The 27,137-nt window shown below is 49.5% G+C and overlaps 1 protein-coding gene across 1 annotated transcript in view; it reads right to left on the minus strand.

Moving 5' to 3' along the window:
- LOC149345002 (cytochrome P450 2B4-like) overlaps window positions 1-25,242 on the minus strand; it is a 74,594-nt gene extending 49,352 nt beyond the window's left edge. The window contains exons 1-3 of the mRNA XM_089546421.1: window positions 25,088-25,242; window positions 24,751-24,918; window positions 5,434-5,613 (exon numbers count right to left, since the gene is read on the minus strand). Of these exons, the coding sequence (XP_089402547.1) occupies window positions 5,434-5,613; window positions 24,751-24,910 (340 nt within the window). The 5' untranslated portion in view covers window positions 24,911-24,918; window positions 25,088-25,242. The remainder of the gene's footprint in view (window positions 1-5,433; window positions 5,614-24,750; window positions 24,919-25,087) is intronic.
- Between the last annotated feature and the right edge of the window lie 1,895 nt (window positions 25,243-27,137).

Genomic DNA, 27,137 nt, shown 5'->3' on the forward strand with positions numbered 1-27,137 from the left:
GTTTACAGACATCATTGACGCACATCCCGCCATTCTGCCGTCCCAGTTTACACCCGCCTCTAGACCGTCCTCGCCACTTTGGAGCCTGCACAATCCCCGTGTGCTTCTTTCGATACCAGGCATCAGGAGATAGACTTATCGCCGACAGAACTACATCAAGTCACCCTTGAATATTTACATGAGAACCATGCAAACCGGGTGCACGTTTACACCGACGGCTCAGTGAACCGTATCTCTTCTTCTGGCTCCGTCGTCATACCCGCAAGCACTACAGAGTTAGGACAGGTCACCGCACTTCTTCGACGGGTGCAGAACTCACCGCTCTTCGTGTCGCCATTGAATACATCAGTGAGCAGCGCCCTCAGCGGGGGTCTATTTTCAACGATTCGAAAGCTGCCCTCCAAGGCTTACAAGCTGCTCTTCGCCGTGGAGCCCATGAACAACTGGTCGCAGAAATTCGACAGCTACATCACTCTGCCATCAACAAAGGACACGACATTATCTACCAATGGCTACCGGGGCACAGCGGCATAGAAGGTAATCACCGCGCGGATGAGGTCGCGCGAACTGCTCACGACGACCGCGATTTTGTGTCGATCCCCATTTCGAGATCGGATGCAGCGAGCAGGCTTCGTGCACTTGCGCGGGACATCACGCTTGCCGCGTGGAATTCCGGCCAATTTTGCAATTCCCGTTTACAATCCTTGGACGCAGATATGAAGCTCCGGCTACCATCAGGCCTACCACGACGAGAAGAAACTTTGCTGTGTCGCCTCTGGCTTGGTGTAGCTTTCACCAACCACTACTCATTCTTAATCGGTATGGCTGATAGTCCTGCATGTTCCATCTGCGGGCATGACGAGACCATAACCCACAATCTTTGTGACTGCCCTGCCTACACCACCGAAAGGCAGTCTCTCAGCCGTGCGCTGGAGCGCCTAGATCCGCGCACTTTCACGGAAATGAAGATTCTCGGAAACTGGCCGCGGCGGTCGTCGGCGGAGAAGGCCTGCAAGGCACTGCTCCGCTTCTTGAGAACTTCTGGCCTGCACGATAGGCTGTGACTTTAACGAACAGTGACGTTTTATAGTGACTTCAATTTTCTGTTACTCTCCTTTCTCTTTCTTTTTTTTTATCCCCTCACCCCCTTCCCCCCGTGTAGGGTAGCAAACCGATTATTCTTTCGGTTAACCTCCCTGCCTTTCCTCTTCTATATCCTCCTCCTCTATCGGGAAGGTGATCACCACTTACACCGCTGCTACACGAGTGCTTCGAATGCCTTCCAACCGAATGTCATCTAACGATGCTACACGTGTTCTGTCTAAGGGTGTGCTTGAAGATAATATTACGCCAATGAATATTAACCGCGTCAGCATGAAATTTTCCGGGAGTGCGCCGATGAGGACGACTGCACCCATACTGTTGTTTACATCGCTTGTTTTCATATCATAAAACGCAATCTGCGCTTTCGTTCTATTCAACAATCTGTTTTCTTTTTTACTGGTTGTACTCGTACTTGTTTACGCAGTGCGACAATGTGTGGGAAGCGATGATGCGATCGCACGCCTGAGAAACACTTGGCAGCCGGGTTGTTGGCATCGCGCAGGACTGGCGCTTCTCGCTTCTTGTCCCGGCTTTCTCCGACATGACCAGTACTTTTTTTTAAACTACTTTATCCAGAAGTATGTCTGGTGACTGTTCGCTTTAACTGAAACGGCCTAACTTGTTATCCACAAGCTAGCGACGGCGACAACTGCTGCTGGCCGTAAAGCACGGCTCGGCAGTCTGGGTCACACCGACGATTCCTGTTCATCGTACGCGTGCCCTGCGATGTAAGCAATAGTTGATTTCAGGTCACTGTTGCCAAAACTACACCTGGTGACCATTTGCATTCGCTAAAGCTTATGATTCGTTCTTCACAACCGCCGCAATCACAGATCCAACCCTGCGAACTCGCTGGGCGCTGGGCCTAGTCGTCGCGGAAGGGAACAGAGCCGTCGTCGACTGAAATTGATTTGGCAAGCGCCTATCGCTGTTGAGTGTTCAGGTGTGCACATGTGAAATAAAGCCGTTCGTTTCGCTCATTTAGAAGCGCGAGCATATTCACACCGCCGCCTCATCACCGTGCTCTCGCTCAGCCGCCGAGAAGGCTGACCGTCCGCCGACCGGATTCGTGGGTGTCGCTGGCATGAAAAACGTGTCCCTCTAGAATCATATTATAGTAAACTAGATATTTCACTATAATTACATGCTGTTGTTCAGCGTGATATATGCTGTCGTTGTCGGAGTAGTGTGACCGCCGTCGTCGTCGTCGCTGTACACTGAAAACGAGCTGAGGCTTTCGAATGCGTTTGGAAAGTGTCGTGCAGCACCGCGGCAGTACGTCGAGTCCGAATGTCATTCCTATTCTCGAATGTCATTCCACTCAATGTCATTCGAACATTTCCGTGCGAGAACGTGATAGCATTATACGAGCAAAAGCGCCTTGGGTACTTCTGGGCCCGAATAAGCCAGCGGAAGGACCCCGTCTGGCAGGGCACACCGGCTCCCTTACACGCCCATGTATCTGTCGGTTGACAGTTCGACTCCTGACCTGTGCCTGACGCAAGTTTCAACTAGCAATTCCGTTCTCAATTAACCCCAAATTCGAACGCGACCAGTAGGGTACTTCTGCGATAATTTGGCAGCCCACAATCTTTGCGCAAAAAAGGCCTCACCGGACAAAATAGTGCGTCGCACTCGGTGAGTATATATAGGGCAAGCCACGTAGAGCGCTTGTCGTAGGAGTAGTTGTTTGCTGTGTCACTGTCGTCTTGGTATGCTGCGTGTAGGTACCTGCCGTACCCATTCAGTTACGTGACCTTATAATCTCAGACTTCTGTTCATTGATGATAAACACCCGTGTACAATTTCTTCTGCACTTGAAGCATTAACCTGTGTCATGGCATGGAGCCGCCCAGTAGACCTTTTTTAAACCCGAGTAACATATTTTTAATGTATTAAATGTATATTTTTACTATATTTCTAATGCGTATTTTTATTATATTTTTAATGCATTATAAATATGCTAAGCGGGCAAAAATGTACTTTTCACGTATGTTTAAGAACATTCAAAATATTATTTCTAGTATACTTAGAAAGCATTCGTATTGCAGTTTAAGCATAGGGACAAAAAATGCGAAATAAATATGAAATTAATACACGTTTGAAATGCATTTATAGCACATCCTCTTTTTCGCTAAGGGAATTAGCTTCCCAATGACGCAGGGCAAGTTTACAGTTTTCAAGACAAACGGCTCAGACGACCTCCGATACCTAGAGAAAGTCGGTTGATGGGGGTGTGTACTCACCCAGAGGCACATAGATGTGAACGTACAGAGGGCAAAACGCATGCCTATAGAACAACCAAACTGTGTGTTACGGAGCTCCCAAAGCCGCTGCGACCAAGAAAGCAAAAAATGACGATAAAATTCTATGAGTTTAACAGCGCATGTTTACATCCAGACCATTTTTAACGAAATCTTATGTCTAGTTATCGCGTGCTACGCCCGAAACACGCTCAGAGCGTGTTATAGACATGCGTTTTGCCCTCTGTACAGGTATATGATATGAGTACATATGCATACATGTATAGGCCACGTATGGCTTAGCGATGCTCTCCACAAATCTTAGAGTGGCGCTGGAAGAGCCATTAAGATTTATTCCAGCTATCAGCGTCTCGCTGGAAGCTTTTCACTGTTTTTATTAGTCCTGAGATCAGCACTACAGAGTGAAGAGCAGGACTCCGTTTGCAGAGACAGGAACCGTGCAAAGAGAGGAAGATGATGATGAACGACACAGGCGCTTTCGTAGCTTCTGTGCCGCGATTATCAGGACATTATGTAGGTTTCTCCACAAAGAGCAGCTTTGATTTTGATGTATGGAGTCTAAGCGAAGCTTCAAGACTGCTGACTTTGTAATGGAAACGATGTCGATGCCCTCTTCTTTGGCAGCTGTGTTGACTGGCTTTTAAGCATGGTCGGAAAAACAGTTTTTGTTCGTCATTTGACTTTTGATGTTTTGTAAAACTTGGCTTATTTCCTTTTGCGTGCAGTCTAGTCATCGCGCCAACAGGGATATATACAGCTCGGGGTACCGCGCCGCTGGCATCTATGAAATAATAAAGCGGTCCTAAGATATCTTTTCCGAGAGCACAGCAAGAGAGAAGGGAGGTGGGAGTTATAGTTTGGATCTGAACCTTAGATTGTTGCCTGGAATTAGTGCTAATGATTGTGTGGACGTGGCTAGTACCATTAGTATTTTTTACGGTACCCTCAAAGTAACACGGAGGAAGCGTCTGTAAACAAACTGGGCTGCTTTAACCTCAACTAATATAAGGAGAACATCCAAAGTGGTTGTCACCTTCGCAGCCACTGCTAGAGCTCTTCATAATTCCTTTTATTCCTCTCTCGTGTTCCGTTTTATTTTTTTGCAAACTGTGCGTGCAGACTCGGTCACAATTCCCAAGAGAGGTCCAGCGGTCACTCTGAGTGGAGTAAAGGTACAGGCTAGTTGGTGATTCATTCCTGAAGCACTACAGTGTAACACTGAAACAATTTACACAGATACGCACAGTGCTCTGTGTCGGTTGTTTCCGTATTGCGCTGTGCTACTTTAGTGTAGCCCTTATTTGCGCGTGCAGCTACTGGCGATAGGCGCAGATCTTCGAAATGGTTAGCCCTGAGTGCTACTTGTGGGATCCTCCATATATTGTTCGCTGATGGAGATACAGACTGGCGAAATTTGCGGGTCACAAGAGGCGACGCCAAATCATTACACAAGCAATGTCGCTGAGCCGGCACCATGTCTCGCTGCAGCGACACTGTTGGCTTGCGCAACAGGCCGGTGCGATGCGATACCTCCAAGAACAAGCTCGCGTGTATCGTCAGTCGAGTGACCCGCCGAATCCTGGCGGAACGTTTAACAATTATCTGCACGCCAGCAAAACCTTCAGTCAAAGGAGACGCATCGCTTGATTAAGTCGAAGTGCGCGGCCCGCAAATTACGCAGGTCTGCATCTAGATTGGTCACAAATGCACGGCACGTCCAAGCTGCTGGCGCAAAATCGATTTCGAATCCAGTGGCTGCCGCCAGATGTCACACACGGTTAAAACAGTCCCATTGAACCACTCCAGACAAGTGTGATGGGTTCTCTACATATATGCACGCTTGTTCAGGGTCTGAGCGGGAGCGCACTTGAGACATCTATATGGTTTTTCCAGTGTGAAGCTTGAATTGCTTTACCAAGAGTGCAACACATCCGCTAGCCCCCTTTGAATATTTCTCACTTAAATCTTTCCCTCCAGCGTAGGGCTCGAGTTAAGTTCGTGGACGACTGCCTAATCATGCACAAAGCACGTAAGCGTCCGCTTGTACTCAGTAGTTCTCACTCACCCATTGTCGTCGGAAAGCGTCCGGCGAAGTCATGCCTTCGATCGAGGAACGCCTCTCGAATGGCCTTGTTGCTGTTCAGGACCACCATTGGAAAGTGAGACATCCAGAGTGTGAAAACGTCGCCGTACATCTTAGACCACTCAGTTGCTGCAGAGTGCAGATCCTTGGCTTTTCGAAGTGCTACGAGCGGCAACATAGAGGGTGATAAGGCTATGCGCACTACCTGTATGGAGAAAATCACAGTGTATTGCATGCCGTGCATTTTGTTATAGACTGAAATGGGTATACTCAGGCTAGAACCACACCAAAAATACTGCGAGCCACGTTATTGGTTCAATACTGAGCCTCTCGGTTTCAGCGATTGTGACACAAGTTCCGGGAGTCCGTGTTTATACCTAAACTGCATACTAAAACATACCGAACTAATTAATTTAATCCATTATCCAAAATAATCTCATCGAACGGAACAAGGGCACGATATTGGCAAACCGCCTCCGTTTAGGAAGCTGACATTCCTGGTGCCTTTATCCTTTCTACTTTATTCCTTCAAAACAGCACTCTCGTAGACGCTCGCCATATACGCGTGAGGTGAGTTCGAGACCGTTCCTTGGTTGGCACTATTTACCCGTGCCGCACTCATGAGAGTATATACTTAGTGACTTAAGTTTGTAAATTACGTTATTTTAAGAGTTTGTGCTACGCGTCCAGATTTAATGTTATTATATTTATGTCACAGTGATGTTAACGTTTGAAAGTCAGTCATTATTCATTTATCTCATGCTGCAGACCATATTACAGCTCGAAGCAAGAAAAATACAAAAGTACACATCACAGCTCCAAGTGCAAGAAGCAAAATGAACAACTAAAAAAGACGCATGCAGAACCACTATGCGCTGTCAGTCATTGTGTCTATGAAATCCACTGTCTTATGGCAATCGGGAAAGAGAAAAAATTTAATGTACCAGTTCGAGCAAAGTACGGGCTAAGTGAACCGGGATGATAGTGGCGTTTGAGGCATGTCGCTAAGTATGATACACAGGGTGCAGGATCAAGCGCTTTTTGTTATTTAAGAGCAAGAAAGGAATTATCTAAATATTGGTTGTCTTGCCTGAAGGGCTTGGATAATATTAGACTTCATTGGCTTAGACGGATAAGAAAACGGTGAAAATTCGAAATAGATACATCTTATGGCTTTCCGTTCCAATCCAAGTTTTTTTTTAATATTGGTTTAGGTATACAGATAATATACCAAGCATGCATACTCGAGCTTAGGCCTGACAGTGTTATAGGCGAATAGTTTAATCTGACTGGGGTTTTTCTAAAGTTGATTCAGTAAAAAACAGAGCTTACCAAAGGTGGACGAGCAGATATTGCCGTATGTGAATTCCGCGAAAGATTTTAAGTTAATGTTATACCACTGTACTTCAATCTGAAGACGTAAAGTTCTTTAATGTACTTAAAACTGGAGATGTAATCGTCATTGTCCAAGCTGATACCTGTGATGAACCACGTTTCTTTCACGTGTCACCCGAAGGCAATTTGTTTTTTTCTTTCTTTATAATGTCACGTAGTGGTGACCGCTGTCAGGAGAGCATGAAAACAGGAAAATTGGCTTCTAAGCAAAACACTTTACTTGGGCGGGCTTGCTCCCGCCAATGAACAAACAAACACTACAAATATTCGTGGTGTTACTCTCCTTTCAAAGAAGCATCGGCCCGATGCTTTTAACAATAAGGTGACTAGAAGCAGTTAAAAACGTAGTGTCAAAAAATATACACGAGTGTGGACACACAGCGTCCTTTAGCGCGCATAATACGGCTTTATACAGACGACATGGACTATTTAGAAGACGCTTTGCACTGCGCAACACACAATAGACGAAAAACTGACACCACGATCGCTGGCCGTACTCTTCTTCTGGTGGCACTTGTGGTCGTACGCGGCGTCGCTGGGACGCAGTCATTTGGCCAGGGAGGACTTCATAGTCCAGTTCACCCAGCCGACGATGAACCTTCTAAGGGCCGAAATAGCGATACAAAAGCTTTTTACTCAATCCACGGCGGCGGCGAATGGGTGTCCAAACTGAGACTCGGTCTCCTGGTGTGTGTTCCGCGTTTCGTCTTCGTAGGTTGTAGCGTGTGGCGTCGCTACGCTGCTGGTCTTTGATCCGTAATCGGGCAAGTCTTCGGGCTTCTTTCGCGCGCTGAAGGTAGGCGGTGGCGTCGAGGTCCCTTGCGTTCGGTAGGGCTTTTGCCCCTGCTAGCGGGTCAGGTAGTCGGCCGTTATTATGATTCACTTGTTTCCAGACGTTGACTTCGGGAAAGGGCAAAACAAGTCCATGCCGATCTCCTGAAACTGCCTCGAAGAGGGTGCAATGTGGTTCAGAAATCCAGCTGGTCGGGTGGAAGGGGTCTTTCGTCGCTGACAATTTCGGCAAGTTTTCTTGAATGCGGCGTAGGGCGCGAGAAAACCCGAGATATTAAGCTGTCAGCTCGTCGTGTGAAGCCTGAAGAACTTCTTCGCGCAGACTTCCAGGCACAACAAGGAGGTAGGCTCTTTTGCTCACTGCAACGTTCTTCTTCACGAGGACATCATTCCGTACACAGAACGAAGAGAATCATGGCTTGAACGGGGCTGGGGGTGAAGAAACCTTGCCTTCCAAGTACTCCGTGAGGCGTTTTTGGTCGAGGTCTGAGCGTTCGTCATCATCAGCCTGACTACGCCCACTGCAGGGCAGAGGCCTCTCCCATGTCTCTCCAATTAACCCTGTCCTTCGCCAGCCGCGGCCACCATATTCCCGCAAATTTCTTAATCTCATCCGCCCACCTAATTTACTGCCGCCCGCTGCTACGCTGGCCTTCTCTTGGAATCCACTCCGTTACCCTTATGGACCAGCGGTTATCTTGCCTTCGCATTACATGCCCTGCCCAGCCCACTTCTTCCTCTTGATTTCAACTAGGATATCATAAACGCGCGTTTGTTCTCTCACCCACTTCGCCCGCTTCCAATCTCTTAACGTTACACCTATCATTTTTCTTTCCATAGCTCGCTGCGTTGCCCTTAACTTAAGCTGAACCCTCTTTGTTAGCCTCCACGTTTCTGGCCCATAGGTGAGTACCCGTAAGATAACCTGTTGTATACTTTTCTCTTGAGGGATATTGATAAACTGCCATTCATGATCTGAGATAACCTGCCATATGCGCTCCACCCCATTCTTATTCTTCTAGTTATCTCCCTCTTCATGATATAGATAAGCTGTCACTACCTTCCCTAAATAGACGTATTTTCTTACTACTTCCAGCACCTGGCTACCAATTGCGAACTGCTGCACAGAAAAGCTAGAGCTGATGGGTCCCAAGAAGCCGCCCTCATTGTGGTCCGGCGGCGGTGCATCTACAGGGGCTCGTGGAAGGCAGTCGGCACCAGAGTGCTTGCGTCCGGCCTTGTAAACGACGGGGACGTCAAACTCCTGGAGGCGATGGAGTGCATATTGCAACCGCGCAAAACGACGCAGGACGAAGAGAGGAAAGCACAGGACAAGACGCGTAGGCTACGCGTAGGACTAGGCTCGATAGAGCAAGGCGGCCGGAGGAGTACTTCAAACTGGCAAGCCAGTACAGTGTGTGGTGACCACTGACCGCATTTAACGGTCGTCCATACGGGTAGGGGTGGAATTTCGACGTAACCCAAATGATGGCAAGGCGCTCCTTCCCACCTATCGAATAATTAGCCTCGGCCTTGGACAGGGAACGGCTAACGTATCCGATTATCTTCTCCAGACCGCCAGTTTTCTCAACAAGGACAGCGCCTAGCCCACGCCACTTGCGTCGGTATGAATTTCAGTCTCGGCGTGTTCATCAAAGTGCGTGCGGATCGGTGGAGACTAAACGACGCTAAAGTTCCTTGAAGGCTTCCACTTGCGGCGTTGCTCATCGAAATGGTAACACTGCTTTTGTCAGGTGAGTCAGTGGCTAGGCGATGCGCGAAAAGTTCTCGACAAATCGTCGGTAATTTGCGCACAGTTCGAGTAATCTGCGGACAGCTTTCTTATTGGCCGGGGGTGGAAACATTGCGATAGCAGCGGTTTTCTGCGGGTCTGGCCGTACTCCCTCCTTGCTAACGTTGTGGCCTAGAAACAGCAGCTCTTCATAGGCAAAGTGGCACTTCTCTGCTTTCAAAGTCAGGCCGGATGATTCTATTGGGTCTAGCACTGTTCGAAGCCTTTTTAGGTGTTCCTCAATGTTCGAGACGAAGACAACGACGTCATCTAAATATGGTTGGTTAGTTGGTTGGTTTATGGGGTTTAACGTCCCAAAGCGACTAAGGCTATGAGAGACGCCGTAGTGGAGGGCTCCGGAAATTTCGACCACCTGGGGTTCTTTAACGTGCACTGACATCGCACACTACACGGGCCTCTAGAATTTCTCCTCCAAAGAAATTCTAACCGCCGCGGCCGGGATCGAACCCGCGTATTTCGGGCCAGCAGCCGAGCACGATAGCCACTGAGCCACCGCGGCGGCTTTCATCTAAATATACCAGACAAATCTGGCACTTCGGGCCTGCCTGCACTGTATCCATTACTCGCTGAAATGTCGCTGGTGCGGGACAGAGACCAACCGGCATCATCTTTCACCCGAACAGGCCATCTGGAGTGATGAATGCGGTCTTCTTGAGATCTCTTTCATCGATCTCAATTTGCCAGTAGCCGCTCTTCAGGTCCATCGATGAGAAATATGAGCGTTGCAGAGCCCACCCTGTTGGTCGTCGATGCGGGGGAGGGCATAGACGTCCTTCACTGTGGTGTTGTTCAAGCGTCGGTAATCAAAGCAGAATCGATGGGCGCGATCTTTCTCACTGAAAATACCGGAACCGCCCAGGGACTCCTTGGAGTTTCGATGACGTTGTCGCGAAGCATTTCTTCCACTTGTCCCCAGATGGCTTGCCCTCGCTGTGACACTCGGAAGGGTCTTTAGCGGTGAAATCTCGCGTGCTGGTCGGTTATAATGCACGCTTGGAAATCGGCGTTCGTCGGACCTTCGGCGATGACGAAAAGCACTCGCTGTAACTTAGAAGGAGATTGCGGACCTGGTCTTGTCTGATCCGATGCAGGGCTGGGCTGATGTCGGAAGTGGGCTAGTTTTCACGGTCAGGCAATCTTCTACGGATGGGTCGGAGAGGGCGAAGAAATCTCGCACGTCGAGTATTTCGTCGAGGAATGCAATCGTCTTTCCTCTGTTAACGTACCGGCATTCTTCGTTGAAGTTGGCCCGCAGTACTTCAGGTTGGTCATTGCGGAAATGTGCAATGCCTCTTTCGATGGCAATTCCTCGGTCTCGAAACAACTGCATGTTCCCCTCGATGATGGCGTCAGCGTTATTGACTTTCCTGGCGCCTACGGAGTTGATGACGCTTGAGAGTTGTGGGACGCTTACTTGTTCCTCCAGGACACTGAGGGAAATGTGATGTTCCTCAGTTCTCGAGGAAGGGATAGCCTCCTCCGTCGAAAGCGCGATGAGTTTCGATTGCTACTCGGTGATCGCCTGATGCTCACTAAGGAAAACCATTCCCAAGATCACTTCGCGGGAACTGTACCGTGGCACTACGAAGTTCGCGGAATAGGAATATTCCTTGAGAGTCACTCGTGGTGTGCATCGTCCTGCTGGCATAATGAGGTGACCCACTGCGATGCGAATTTGTGGGCCGTCCCAAGCGGTCGTTGCTTTCCTCAGCTGCGCAGCGAATGGTCCATTCATCACCGAATAATCGTCTCCCGCGTCGACTAGAGCGGTAACTTTCCGGCCGTCGATAACAACTTCTAAGTCGGATGTACTGGCTCTGGAGTTGGACGTCGTCCTCGGCGTCGGGTCACGGCTTCGTCGGGTGTGTGAGTCGTGGGTGGGACGTGTGGTCGAAGCTTTTCTTGATAGCGGCGTCGTTTTCAAGGTGGTTGGCGTCGTGGTCGAGGTTGTCATTGTATGCGGCGTCGGCGCAATGGGTGCGGCGTCTTCATACGGCGTGGTCGCTGGAGCATCTTCATTGTTTCCTCGCCAAGCAACCTGACCGCCACAGGTTGCTTTCTTTAGTTTCCCCTACGGGGCTGGGGGACCTTCCTCGGACAGCCGCGGCGTAGCTACTGCTCGGTGATACAAAACGTGTGGTGGACGGTGACGGGGAGCGGCAGAGAGGGCTTGACGGCACGTACTCCCCTCTCTCTCCCCTTGTCCTTCCTTGGAAATGCCCCCCCCCCCCTTTCGTTCTCCTTCCAGTGCCAGCCTATTTTGTTTGCCTTGTTCTCATTTCCCTGTACCACGCTGACTAATCCTCTTATCTGAGTTTCTCAGGTCCATCCAGCGCCAACCCCCGGCGCAGCCCCTTCAAAGCCTTTGTTCATTACACACCCTCGGGATATAAGTTTTTCCACTATTGCAGCTTAACGAATCAAGATTCACCTCCCTCTCCTTCTTGACACGCATCCCCTCTCACACCACTTTCCTTCCCCACCCCCGGGGCCTTCCTCCTCGGAGCGAAGGCCCTATTTAATCCCGCCAATGATGAACGCTTTGCCCAGACGAAGACAAGTCCCCTTGTGGAAACGTTGGCTCAAGCAACCTGAGGTTTTCCCCTCCCTTGTTCATTTTGTGATCCCCTCTGCGTAGGTAGTCGTCGATGTCCCGTGGTCGCTGGCCGGGAAGCGGTCTTGGGGCGTCGATGGCGAAACCTCGCAGGCCGGTGCGTCTGTACGGACCGTGGCGAAGTATGTGCCCGGCATGGCCACAACGGAAACATAATGGGCGGTTGTCGCGAGTCCTCCACTGGTCGCATTTCCTAGTTTTATTGCACCGCTAGTAAGGTGGGCGGGTGGGAGCTAGAGACCGTCGTTCTTGTAGTGCTGGTGCCCATCGAAGAGGGCTTCTTGGGTCTCGTCGAGGCGCAGGACTGCGTAGTGCGACGGCGTAGGTCATGGCTTCAAATTTCGTTGGTGTCATCGGGGACGGGGAACCATGTGCATGCTGTACTTCTTCATAGATGATGCCGGTTAGCGACGCCACTTGAGTCTGCTGCGTCGATTATGTTGGAGATGACAGCAATTGGCGAAGTTCTTCGCGAACAATTTCGCGCATAAGATCTCGAACGTTATCCCCGCTTGCAGGGGTATCATCTCAGGGGTATCATCCCCGCTTGCAGGGGTATATTCAAGGAAAGTCAGTGGCTCACGGGGCTTGCGAAGCATGATTGGCGATGACTGTGCACCAGGTTTCATCGTGGGCGCATAGCAGGAACCAGGTCAGCACCTCCACCAGATGTCACGCAGTTGTTATTGCAGTCCGGAGAACAGGAACGCGGTGAAAACGGCTTCTAAACAAGACAGTATTTGGGCTCACTTGCGCCCGCAAACAACTGAATGAGTCGCTGATGGCATATCAACAAAAGTACTCGGTGGACATCGAACCGAATCCCCACCACTCTCGGCGGTACTCCTTTAACGTGAAAGCGTTAAGGGCCCCGTGTCGCAGAAAAGCCGGTGTCTTCGTCGGCGGCCTTGGCCGGGGGAAAAAAATCCCGGCAGCACTAATAAATAAAACGTAGCTGAAAATTGGTCGCGTTGAGGAATCAAACCAGGACCTCTGGAGTGCCAGACGAGCACGCTAACCACTCCGCCAAGCCAGCTCTATGCTTTGAAATGAACTAAGGCGCGTCTAGTGAATACGGCGTTGTCTTAAAAGGGTGGTTTCGATACTTGTACTGTGGTGTATATTAGTAATTATTAGCTTGTAAATGACGCAAGCCACAGTTAAGCGTGTAGCTAAGTACGTTTCCGCTACTTTTCCTCTTCGCCTGGCGCGCACGTAGCGCCATCAGTCGGCGCCCACTAAACCACTTCCTCCTCCTCCTCCTAGGAATGTACGCCATTGCCCCAACAGACAGCAAGCAATGGCAGCACCTGCTTAGCGCCTCCCGCTCATCTCGTTCGGTCGCAGTGGGGCCGTGTGGGGGAGCAGGAATCACGCGGTGAGCGGCTGACAACGTAGCGCACATCGAGGGCGCATTCAGCACGAAGCTTGCAGCTTACTGCTCGTTCGTTCGGCGCGGAAGCTATGCTGGTTGGTGTCATTGTGTTTGACGAGAACGATGTGCCGACTAAATACGACTGCAACTTGACTTTAGGTGAGAAATTTGAAAGAAAAGGAATGGGCAGAGGAAAAAGGAGGAGAAGGCGCTATCGCGACTATTCTTAAAGCGAAGCTTAAGCGTCCTCGTAATTTTTTAAAGCTGATAGCGAACTATCGAGATAAAGCTTGGGAAGTTACTAGAGCATTCTGGAACAACGTAGAATCGGCTCCGCCTGCATGCTATCAATCGAGATAAATCTAGGCGCACCTTGGAACACCAAAAAAAGAGAGAAACCGAAGAATGAAGAATGTACACATACTACAAATATTCGCGGCAATAGGATCATGTCCGATATCTGGCACCATTCAAAGTTGTTAGTATTGTTGGTCAATATGGTGATTAGAACATGTGGTGTCACGATAGAGCAAGCAGCCATTAGCAACAAAGGTATCTCAGCACCAGGAACTGCTCTGTCAACGACGTCATTAATATACAGCAGAAATCACAAAGGCCACGTAACTCCCCTGTGGCAGTCCAGAAATGACTGCAAGAGCTCCGATTCTTCTCCACCAACTTTGCCATATTGGTTACGGTTCATTAAATGTTCTGAAATCCAGATACTGAATATCTCAGGAAGGTCATATTCCAGCGTGAGAAATAATTTATTATGAGGGACTTTGTCAAAAACTTTACTAAAATCGAAGAATATCAGATAAACTTGGCCGTTATTGACTAAGGTAAATGCGACGGAGTGAACTATTGTTTTTAATTAGGTTGCTATTTAACATCCTATAAGAGAATCTTGGGGGATCTTCAAAAGAATGCAGTGCCGATTTGAGAAATTCAATTATGTGGTTAGCAATAAATAACATGGTCAAATAATTTACGGCATAACAAAATTAGGAAAATTGGGCACTTTTTTGATAACAGGAAACGATCAGTTTTCTTCAAACAAATTTCACTTATTTCTCATGAAACTGTGCGACTGTAGGTGTACGTGAACTGGAATTTGAAGAGCTGTTTTCAAAATTATTAATATTGTTACGAAGACGAAGAAGAGGGCAGTGGCGCGGGACGGAGCGCTCGCGCCAGGCCCTCGGCCATTAAACCAGATTATCATCTGCCATCACGTCGTCCCTTTCCTAGGCTTGCCACCTCGTAACATTTGGTGTGAGGTGCGGGGCACACGTCATCCTGGTCCCTGGAGCATCGCCACCTTCTGCTCGCCTTCGTCGTTGGCCGAGGGGACCTGGACTCCGCCGCCGGCTCAACCCGAGCCCCACCAGACCAGAACCGACCAGCCGCTTTCACCCCGCCCCGTCCCCAGCCCCGACCACAAGACACGACGACCAGGACCAGACGCAGCATGACCCGACGACGACCCGAATCAAGACGGCATCCCCGCCCAAGCTGTCCGGCGAGTCCTTAATCCCTGACCTTCGGCTGTGGCGACCGACCACTGGACCTGATGCTCCGGGGACAGCCGCTCACCAGATCATCTCGTTCATCTTGGTGGCAAGCCTTTCATCTTCTTATATCCTTTGTGATCATGGTCATCGCCACCTCATCATTGAGAATCTAAGCAATCGATCGGAACGATCACTCGGAGGACCCGGGTCATGTTATGAAGACGAAGAAGAGGGCAGTGGCGCGGGACGGAGCGCTCGCGCAGGCGCTCGGCCATTAAACCATATTATCATCCGTCAGCATGTCGTCCCTTTCCTAGGCTTGCCACCTCGTAACAATATAGTGCGCAATGGCTCACTGGTATAGAGCTGTTTATTATCCGTGACAAAATGGTCTTTTTCGCTTATGGCTTATGTATTTACAGAACTTTTCAGGCGCGCTCTTTATAAACATTTTCAAAGACGCACTAAAATGATGAATTTAGGAATTAAGCAAGGAATTGTGCGAGATTCTGCTGTAATTTCTGGATTACACCTGGTTTCACTCGTTGCTTTTTTAATCGTTTTTTCTGCGCTTCTGGTGCATGATGTCACGTGTTATCTTTGCTGTCTGTTAACTTTCGTTTGTGCGGCAAAGCTTATCAGTGCAGTAGTGGTACATGTGTTTAAAACGCTCCCACAGAGCGCAGGTGTCAGTTGTACTCAATTCAGACAGGCTTCGATATAATCTATTTTGCACGCGTTACTGGCATGTGAGCAATCATTGAAATATTTATTCCAGGTACTGTGAAAATTCTTAGGCGATAACAGGGGAAAGGAAGCATCTAGTAAGAAATGATCAGGAAGCCCGTGATTAAAGCGCAAAGAATAATCGGCGACATCATATTTTATGAATAACAAATCTATAGCAAAACTCTTGAAACCATGTACACGTGTTTGCTTACACACCACTTCAATCAAATCATGCGCTAGCTGTAAAACTTGACATCCATGTTTTGGTTATGAAGTAAGCATTTTTTAAGTAGCTCCCAGTTGACGCGAGATAATTTCCAATTAGAAGAATTCATCTGTTTTGAAATTGTGTCATATGGGTCTGCGGTAGGCTTAATTAGCTCAATGGGGAATCGGAAGCCTGTAGATTGCATACAGAACGAAGCTATAACCTCAGCACGTCAGTTCTAGGCACAAGCCCTCAAGGCCAGCGGCACTGTCCAGAATGAAAGAATCTATATTGTAAGACAGGCCTTCGGCTCCCGAACCTTGGGCGGCTGTCGTAAGGAAGAGCAGGACGAAGACAGCGGCGCCGATGCTCGAGCGTGTGCGCTGATCGCTGCCGCTGGGACTGATCGCTGCCTCTGGACTGAGCCGAGACGTACCGCTAGCCGTTCGCGACGCAGCGCCTTCGTAGACGTCCTACACTGCACTTGGTGGAGGTGCTGTCTGTTCTCACCATCGAGATACGCCGCTATGCCCAGGCTTCCAGGCTCTACCACGGTGCCCGACCCTCCGGCCCAACCTGCCCAGCCTGGTGGCCCTGCTGTCATCTGTTCTGGTGCCGTCCGTCAGCGCGACCCCACGATCTTCAGCGGCACGGATGAAACCGATGTGGAGAATTGGTTGGCCTCCTATGAACGCGTAAGCGCGTATAACAAGTGGGACGATAGCGTCAAGCTTACCAACGTTATATTTTATTTAAGCGACGTTGCCAACCTGTGGTTCCGCAACCACGAAGCGGACATCTCCAGCTGGGCGGATCTGAAAACCGGATCATGAATGCCTTTCAGATGCTCGTCGCGAAGAATCCCCAGTCTGTCTCCGACGTGATAAGCCACTGCCAAAGCTTCGATGAGCTGTTCAAACAACGCCTTTCGACCCGCCGAGCCGGCTTTCAAGAGGCAAATATTTCCAGCTTGGCTCTTCCCTGGGACGGTGCTCTGGACCATCAGTCGCTCCTCCAGCACATTCAGCAGTTCGTCCGTGAAGAAGTCGCCCGCCAGCTGTGCTTGTCTACCAACCCACCTACTCCTGCGCCGCCGCTCACTCCCAACATCCAGCGAGTCATACAGGAGCAGGTCGCCAAGGTACTGCCCTCTCCTCCTCCACCTCCTCAGCAGCCACTGATCACGGCTCCATTAACTTACGCGGATGCTGTGGCGCGACCGCGGCCTTCGCCTGCTGCTCCTGCCTACGGGCCTCCCCATCACCTGTTAGAGCCCCAGCGACCTGCACCAACCGCTTATCGTCCGGTTGCCCGCCCAAGACCACAGCCGCAGCCTCTCAACCTCTGGCGTACGCAAGACAACCGCCCTATTTGCTACGCCTGCTGAGTCGCTGGCCACGTGGCTCGCTTGTGCCGCAGTCGCGACTATCGTCCCTATATTTATAGCCGTGAGCCGACTTACGATCTATCCCCGACCTCCTCGCCTGTGTCACATGAGCCGCCTCCCGATCCGTCTTCGTCTAGCTACCGTTTCCGCTCTCACCGCTCGCCGTCCCCTGGCTAACGTTCCCGCTCTCCGATGCTCCGCCGCCCACCCGCTACGCAAGCGGAAAACTAACGGCCGCAGTTCCGGAGGCAAGAACTGCGCCGCCAGCGACTCGCTCAAGCCCTGTATCCGTGCCAGCCAACAAAATCTCCGTGTTCGTTGAGGGAGTCGCCGTCGAAGCACTTGTTGACACGGGCGCAGCCGTTTCTGTTCTTAGCCACACACTATGTCGCAGACTCAAAAAAGTGACGACACCTCTTCCCGCCGTTTCTCTCCGAACCGCCAGCGCTCAGGACATTCGACCATTAGCCGCCTGCACCGCCCGCCTGCTTATCGAGAACGTCCCCTACACAATAGAGTTCATCGTCCTCGCCCGCTCATCTCACGACGTCATCCTTGGTTGGGACTTCCTTTCCACTCATCACAATGTAATTGACTGCGCCCGTGCTCAGCTTGAGTTATCGCCCTTCAGTGGCGCTCCCTTGGACGTGCCCGACGCTGCTGCCGCTAGTGTGATCGTCTCACAGGACACTGACGTTCCGCCCTTTTCTTCAGTGCTCGTGCCTCTTTCTTGTGCTGCTCTCTCCGACGCAACTGTCGCATATACGCCCTCTTTACGATGCGCTGACCAGAAATCTGTTTTGCTGCCTCATGCCGCGCTGACAATTATTCGTGGCTCCAGCGCTATTTATGTGTCTAACCCGTTCTCCTGCCCTACCACTTTGCTCTGTGGCCAATCGCTTGGTAGTGTTGCCGTGCTAGATCCCGCCTCAGCGTACTCCCTGGTCGATAGCTCGGCCGACCTTCACGTCAGCGCCATTACACCTGTTTCCATCGCCAATCCGTCTCCTCTCGATGTTTTTCACCGCTCCGTCGACGCCGCTTTGACGCCTGCCCAAAGGGCCCAACTTGTCGCCGTCCTGCATCGTTTTGCAGCTTCGTTTGATTACCAGCAAACATCATTGGGCCGCGCCACCGCCGTTACCCACTGTATTGACACTGGCACACATGCCCCCTTGCGCCAACGTCCGTACCGCGTGTCAGCCGCTGAGCGCCGCATCATTGACGAACAGGTTACCGACATGCTCAAGCGCCACGTGATACAGCCGTCGCAAAGCCCGTGGGCATCGCCGGTGGTCCTTGTCAAGAAAAAAGACGGTTCCATCCGGTTCTGCGTTGACTACCGTCGTCTGAACAAGATTACACGCAAGGACGTTTACCCTCTCCCTCGTATCGACGACGCCCTCGACTGCCTGCAGGGCGCTGAGTTCTTCTCTTCATTGGACTTGCGCTCTGGTTACTGGCAGGTGCCGATGGCAGAGGCCGATCGCCCAAAAACTGCATTCGTCACACCCGACGGGCTCTACGAATTTAATGTCATGCCCTTCGGCCTCTGCAATGCCCCCGCCACATCCGAGCGCATGATGGACAACCTACTCCGCGGGCTTAAGTGGCACATATGCCTTTGTTGCTTAGATGACGTTGTGATATTTTCGCCGGATTTTTCGTCTCACCTACAGCGCCTTGAGACTGTTCTTCGCTGCCTGGCCGACGCTGGCCTTCAACTCAATTTAAAAAAGTGCCGCTTCGGAGCTCGGCAGCTCACCATTCTCGGACATGTAGTGTCCAAGGATGGCGTTCTCCCGGACCCGGCAAAGTTGCGAGCTGTAGCAGAATTTCCGAAACCGACTTCTGTAAAAGACCTCCGCAGCTTCGTGGGCCTCTGCTCCTATTTCCGCCGCTTTGTCCGCAACTTCGCCACTATCATCGACCCTCTGACCAAGCTCCTTTCCGGCCACGACCTTTCGGCCTGGTCGCCAGCCTGTGATGAAGCCTTTACGACACTCCGTCGCCTCTTGACCACTCCGCCAATTCTGCGCCATTTCGACCCTCGTTCTCCGACGGAACTCCACACCGATGCCAGCGGCGTCGGCCTCGGTGCAGTCCTCGCGCAGCGCAAGCCTGGCTTTGACGAATATGTTGTCGCTTACGCCAGTCGGACACTCACAAAAGCTGAAGCGAACTATTCTGTCACTGAGAAGGAGTGTTTAGCCATCCTGTGGGCGATAGTCAAATTCCGCCCTTACTTGTACGGGCGCCCGTTTGACGTTGTCACCGATCACCACGCAATCTGCTGGTTGTCGTCTTTGAAAGATCCCTCTGGTCGACTGGCGCGCCGGGCTCTGCGGCTTCAAGAGTACGACATCCGCGTGGTCTATCGTTACGGCCGTAAACATGCGGATGCCGATGCCCTCTCACGTTCCCCTCTGCCGTCTGAGGCAGCGTCTTCTATCTGCGCCCTGTATTCTTTGACGTTTGAGCCCGCTGATATGGCTACCGAGCAAAGCAAAGACCCATGGATCGCTTTCCTCTTGGATTTCTTATCTGGCCAATCACCTCGACCTCCTTCCCGTGCTCTGCGTCGTCAGTCCCACCATTTCGCCATCAGAGACAGGCTTCTTTACCGTCGGAACTACCTTCCGGATGGTCGCAAGTGGCTGCTTGTCATTCCGACCCATCTGGGCTCCTTCATTTGCTCTTCCTACCACGATGATCTCCAATGTGCTCATGCCGGCTTCTTGAAGACCTTCACCCGCCTACGACATCGGTACTACTGACGTGGGATGTACCGTTATGTGCGCAAGTTCGTTCAGTCGTGCACCGCATGCCAGCGCCGAAAAAACCCACCTCACCAACCCGCCGCTCCTTTGCAACCGCTGCCTTGCCCAGCGCAGCCCTTCGAGCGTGTTGGCATCGACCTCTACGGCCCTCTTCCCAGCACATCAGCCGGCAACCGCTGGATCATCGTCGCCATCGATCATCTTACCCGGTACGCCGAAACATCACCTTTGCCATCTGGTACAGCCCACGACATTGCATCCTTCATCCTCCATCGCATCGTTCTTCGCCATGGTGCTCCCAAAGAGTTGCTGAGTGATAGAGGTCCAGCCTTTCTGTCTGAAGTTGTCGAAGTTCTCCTTCGCTAATGCAACATCGTTCACCGCACCACCTCTGCCTACCATCCGCAGACAAATGGCCTGGTTGAGCGTTTTAACCGCACTCTTGGCGACATGCTGGCCATGTATGTGGCTTCCGATCACTGCAACTGGGATCGCGTTCTACCTTTCGTCACCTATGCTTATAACTCCGCTACTCAAGCCACTACCGGATTCTCTCCATACTTTCTCCTCTACGGTCGTGAGCCTTCTTGCACAATGGACACCATTCTCCCTTACCGCCCTGATGCTTCTGAATTTACGACTCTTTCTCAAGCCGCCACTTATGCCGAAGAATGCCGCCAGCTTGCCCGGTCTTTCACTTCACACTCCCAGCAGCAGCAGAAAAGCACCCGTGATCCCTCTGCACTTCTTCCCACTTATCTTCCTGACTCTTTGGTCTGGCTCTGGGTTCTTTCATCAAGTCCCGGCCTTTCCTCCAAACTTCTCAGCAAGTACCAGGGCCCCTACCGAATTCTTAAGCAGACATCCCCCGTCAATTACCTCATCCAACCCCTTACACCGTCTACTGATCATCGTCGCCGAGGCCGTGAAATCGTCCGCACCGACCGCCTCAAACCATACTACGACCCCGCCGTCGTCACATCTCCCTAGGCCGCCAGGATGGCGCCTTTTCGCCCGGGGGCAGTTGCAAGACAGGCCTTCGGCTCCCGAACCTTGGGCGGCTGTCGTAAAGAAGAGGAGGACGAAGACAGCGGCGCCGATGCTCGAGCGTGTGCGCTGATCGCTGCCGCTGGGACTGATCGCTGCCTCTGGACTGAGCCGAGACGTACCGCTAGCCGTTCGCGACGCAGCGCCTTCGTAGACGTCCTACACTACAATGTCATTTTTTTAAGCCCAGCCACACCCCCTCCATTAGGTGATTTGCGATTTCGGAATATCTGTAAGAGGAAGGAAAAATCTGGTCGTCATTCATTTCACTGCGAAGCGGAGGTTCTGTTATTACAGTGATGTAAGGTTCCTGTAGGACTAAAGCGATTTCAAGGCAGTCCGTTTTATTAATGAGGCTTCAAGCATTTATGTTGAGAAAAGGCACCCGTTTCTTTTCAATTTGAGAATAGCGTCGTGCTTGAGATTCCACAGTGGGAGATTCCTTAACCTTAGATTCCACAGCACGATTACCCTTAACGTGTGTGCGCCTGTTTTGCGTTTCCTCCCAAGCAAAACGATCGTTTTAGATCCTCAGCTAGCATCCACAAGAGAAACCTTCCTTTAAGCATCTATTTCTGCCTCTTGACTTTCCCATAGCAGCTTGCGTTGCATGGGAATAGTTGTTTTGAATGAAGACACCAGACCATTTTGTTTCTTTAAGTTTTCTTGTGTTTTCTTTACAGCAATATATTGGTAGATTTGATGACCCGCCTTTTCCCGCTTTGCTTTTCGAGCGCGTGGATGGGCCCAATAGACTCGACCTTGATATCAAGTCTGTCGTTGAAGACCCTAGCTGTTATTTTAATCTCTGTTCTGCATCATCACGGCTTTCAGCAATACCATACATCACTAGAGTATAGCGTCGTCTATGGCGCCCACATGAAACGATGAAGGCTATTTCGAACCTAGGAATGCCGGTTCTCGTTTGGCATCCTAGGTTTCTAATAGCCTTTATCTTTTCATGCGGGAGCCCACCACAGCAATTTTTCTTTTCTTTTACTAGTTTTATCTGTTTCTTTTTTTCTCCCCTTTTTGGAGTTATCGGTTGAATTCTGCGGCTTGCAAACCTTTGGCGCACGTTGTCGTCCATCGGCTGAGGTCTCGTTCGCCATGGTCTTGTGTGATTTCATTCCTTCATTCCGAAGTTAGCGCTCGTGGTGTGGGTTCTGTCTTCGTCCGTCGTCTTGTTTTCTCGCTCCTTTTGTCATGGGTCATCTTCCACTGGCTGGCCATACCAATTTGTGCTAATCAGACAAGCTAATCCCCCTCAATCAGACCACTAATTTCCACTAATCCACCTAAATATATTTTATTGAGCAGGCCACCCTTTAAAATTTTAGGCATACTTAGGTGGGCAAAAGTGCAAATACTCGCGTCCCCATATTTTCAAATTCGGAGGTGTCTTATGAATGCTTCACTGCTGGTCACGTGGTGTCGATGATCTTGCAACCCTCTCAATCGCACACATAGTTCGCGGGAAGCCCTCGTACGTCTACTGGCGCCGTGGTACAGCGGCGTTACAAACACAGCCACCAGTGCATCTTACGTCCCCTAGGTAAAGTGATTGGAAGGCTAAAAAAAAAAACAACAATCATTTTGGAAAGAAGCTGCTTTTCAGGTTTTTTCGCGAGGGATGGAAACAGAAAAGAGCCGGATATGTTCTAAACGGCCAGTAAATGAAGTACTGGGCAATTATTTCAGTGAACATTTAAACTGTATGAAGAGCTGCGCAAACAAAACTTAGGAACTGAAAAAAAATTTGCTCTATACTATAGTACGTTCCAGTTGTAAAATATTTCGGGTTAGAGCAATTGCATTACGCTTACTTTTTAGTCGGTAATGAGGCACTAAACGACAAACGTTGCGTGTTTATCGTCTGACTGGGAATGCGGCTACATATGGTTAAAATTTTAAAAACTGTTTTTTCTAGTCAGCGACCGCACACGTAGACATGAAAAATTGCTTTCTCAAGAAAAAATATCGCAATCCTTGTTATCGTCAATAATACCGTATATTTTATTTCTCATATCTGTAAAAACTTCTTAGGCGCTAAGTGATTACAAAGAAGCAAATTGCAATTAGATTTGAATATAGTCCTGTATTGAAACCTGGGCAGACACCACTTGAGGGTTCTCATTATTCTTTAACTATTTTTATACATACTGCTTGCTTTATTATGCTGTCGTATTCTACCGCCAAGAGTCGCCCCCTTAGCGGCTGCAATTCAGTGCATCTCGAATGCAAGCCTCAGAAGCTCGACGGCTTCAAGCCAGTATCGACAGGTGTGTATCGTTTGTGCCTGCACCTCATCAATTATCTTCTGGCACTCCGGTGAAATTTTGCTCCAGAGACGTTTCTAGAAAGTGGGCTGATCGGCTTGTCTGTAAGTTTCGTTCCTTTCCTTGGAGCAGTTAGCTTTGCAAAGCGTACCCCCGGATCTCATTGAGCTTTGGGCAGCATACTCCAACGCCTTATAACTGCACTAGAATCGGCTTCTGGGGAGATTGCAACCAGACGCTATCCTTGAAACACCGTCGTGTGGAGACCGAACACGTGGCCCCGCGGTGGCCACTTCTTGCACCTTTCAGTACTGCTTCGCCTCACCATGGTTGGGAGTGCAGATAAAAGTACCCCCTATCGATACTATACTCCAGCAAGTGGCACGCTTTGGAAAGCAAAGGCACGAGACAATAGTGCATATATGTAAACAAGAATTCATAAAATTGTCTTTTGTTGTGTCAGACGTAGGGCGCACGTAGAAATAAATTAGCTTATAATTCTCTTGTTTCAGTACATTCGAAATGTTTCCAGTAATTCCAGAAAAAAGTCTCTTTTTTTCAACATTAAAATTCCCGGAAATTTAAGCCTCTACCCAAGCTCCTCTTCCTCGCAACTTCAGTTGCAGTTCGCTCATGTCCTTTCAATTATTTTTTAAATATTTGTGTTCCCTTTCACGCTTTTTTCAGCTCAAGCTCAATCTTGCGTACATTGACCATATAATGGCGGCAAGAGATTCTTTAGAAAAGACCTTGATGTTGGGAAAGTTGGAAGGTAAGCAGATACGAGGAAGAGAGAGGTTAAGATGAAATTCCAGTGTTATGAAAACAACCAACATGAGCCTGATTAAGCCTTGAGTACTGTCGAACATACAGTAAAAAAAAGTAGCCTGGTGAATTTAGGTCCATGACGTCTTCATGACTCGGAGACAATTGCGTGACTGACAACAACCTCCTAGTACCAACGTTATCAGTTTTATTCAGGCAGGCTGCAGATAAGGCGCTTGAAAAAGAAACCGCAGTTTCCGTCGTAGGCAAGAGCCTTTACCTTCATTTTCTTTGCTGCTTCTCACAAAAATACTACAATACAACTCAACCGGCGCACCACCACTATTCCAGATGCGGCGCTATGCAACGTTGGAAGTGTGCCTTGCATTTTTAGCGCCGTAGATGGTTTTCGTTCTTTACGCTTTCCATACCTCGAGGACATACTAGACGCCCAAAGCTTATCTTAGCAAATGGCTGATACAACTCATTATGTGTAAACTAGAGAACTTTCAGAGAGCAGGCGGCGAGAGAAGCTAAGTGTGACCGACACCACGACATTCAACTACCACTTAGCTTATAAATATAAGCCGCATGGCCTTACCGAACAGATTTCCAACCAGCGGCAGTGGGAAGGGTCCTCTTGGATATCTGGACACCTTGTAATAGAAACGGCCGACCAGGTAAGTCATAGCAAAAACCAACGCTGTGGTGATCCATCGCCAGTCCCACATGGGGGAAACGAGCCTCTCAAGAACGCTCATAGTTGCTCCTGCGAAGTAAAGCGTTTGCGATGTTTCTGGTGTGCGGTGAAATAATATACAGTTTCCTTAGTGGAAAGTAAAGTACAGATGCAGTTAACCAACCAATATATCAACATTTTCTATTCCCTTTCTCCGCAAGCATTGGATACAATTCGTCCATTCTCGGACTCTACTTACCTGAGGTTCAAAATGGACAGGTCCTAAATTAGCCGCACCCACTTGTCTAAGCCTTGTGCCGTTGCTAAGCCTGTTCTTGTTCTGAATGTGAGCGTCGACCGTTATCAGTGTTTTTGAGTAGAAAGCTGATTCAATTTAGCGGGCAGTGCGCACGTACGCGCTTTTTCGAGCATGTGGCAACTGGAATTAGGTCAAACATGAAACCAAAGCAGACCTGTGTGACAGCTGTTGTTCTCTCTCGTCGCAGAAATGGACTTGCGGCAGATCCAATAGGACATCGCGCGCGGTGCCTCTTTCTCTTGCACGAGCAAACTGCGTTGTTCTTTCCTCCCGTGCTTGTCAAAAAATTCCCGGAGGGTCACGTCATATTCCGCGAGGTTGAAGGCTCCTTTAGTGTCCTAAATGGACACTAAAGAACTGATTGTTGCAAGGTCACTTTCACTGAAGTTATTTCAAGCGTTTGCATTTCTTGATTTGTCAGTGGTTCTCTGGTTCATTATCATTACGGAATATTCGTCTCGCTGGCTACCATGATAGGATATACGTTGTATTTTTACTAATCGTGGAGCGTTTCTTAATTCGAGAGCTTTTGTGCGTATATGCCTGCCAGTAATAACTGCATTGAGCTAGTTGACACATCATCTTGAAAAAAACAGAGCATATGGACGATGATGTCTATTCTTTCTGCGTTGGTATAATTATTTTTGCACTGTTTTCCAAGATAGTTCTCTATGACTGCTACAGTAGAACAGACGCAGCTTTCCAACCGTACATCACATAGCAGCTGGTCTGAAAAAAATTACTCTGTGAACAAGGTTTTTCACGGTGTTGTACGTCAGAGAGGACAAAGCCTCTATGGTCCTACGGACATAGAATATCATCCCCGGACTAGTTATAGTCTGCTATGCTTCACACTGCATAAAAGTCGTGTTTCGTAAACTGTCCTGCCAGATATTTCAAACACTCCGCACTCCATTAAACTGTTCAGAATACAAAGCACTATTTCTTCTCGCTTAAAGCACGTACAAAGCTCAGCAGTTCTAACTGATATTGAGCACGACATTGGCCATGCTCGGGCAATTTTTCGTTCAAAAGTAAACGCGCTTCCTGTTGAAGAAGGCTTTATTACGAGGAAAGGGTCATAGCTAAAAAATTACAGAACAAAATGTCATCTTAGATTTTCTTCAATCTTTCACAACTGAAAGTCCGCCGTGGTGGCCTATTGGTTATGGTGCTCGGTAGCTGACCCGAAGGACGCGGGTTCGATCCCGGCCGTGGCGGTCGAACTTCGATGGAGGCAAAATTCAAAAGGCCCGTGTGCTGTGCGATGACAGTGCACGTTCGAGAACCCCAGGTGGTCGAAATCTCCGGAGCGCTTCATTACGGCGTCCCTCATAGCCTTAATCGCTTTCGGACATTAAACCTACAGAAACTAAACCAAACAACCGAAGGTCCGCAAGATTCTCGAAGCTGTTCTTGGAAATGATGCAGCCATATTTTTGGACTTTATGAGTTACTAATTTCCAATGTGATCATGTCACCAGATTCGCAATTAGTGTTAACGGGGTAGTTAAGAAGTTTTAACCCTCAACGAAAAAGTGCCAAGCTGTCTGCAAATATAGAAAACGTTAAAGTGTGTTTGCAAGTTTGGTACCTTGATACAATTTTCGAAACAAGAAGCTCACTGCTTCAGAGGAAGGATTTAGAGCGCAGCTGCCTCCCTCGCACTTTTGTATCCTTAAGCAGCACACGCTTCATTTCAGGAATGCCGCGGTGTCTCAGTGGTTATGGCGCTCTGCTGCTAACCCTAAAGATGCGGGCTGGATCCCGGTCAAGATGGTCGAATTTCTATGGCGGCAAATTTCTAGAGGGCCGTGTACTCTGCTATGTCGGTCCACGTTAAATAATCCCATGTGGTCGAAATTTGCGGAACTTTTCACTTAGGCGTTCCTCTTAGTCCATGTCCCTTTGGTACTTTAAACCACCATAGAACACACCATCCTCATTTAGGTGCTTATCGCGTACGCTGAATAGTAAAAAAGAAAGCGTG

The sequence above is a fragment of the Amblyomma mixtum genome, chromosome 5 (genome assembly GCF_055824585.1).
Source record: "Amblyomma mixtum isolate Tamu chromosome 5, ASM5582458v1, whole genome shotgun sequence".
In the NCBI taxonomy this organism is placed as follows: domain Eukaryota; kingdom Metazoa; phylum Arthropoda; class Arachnida; order Ixodida; family Ixodidae; genus Amblyomma; species Amblyomma mixtum.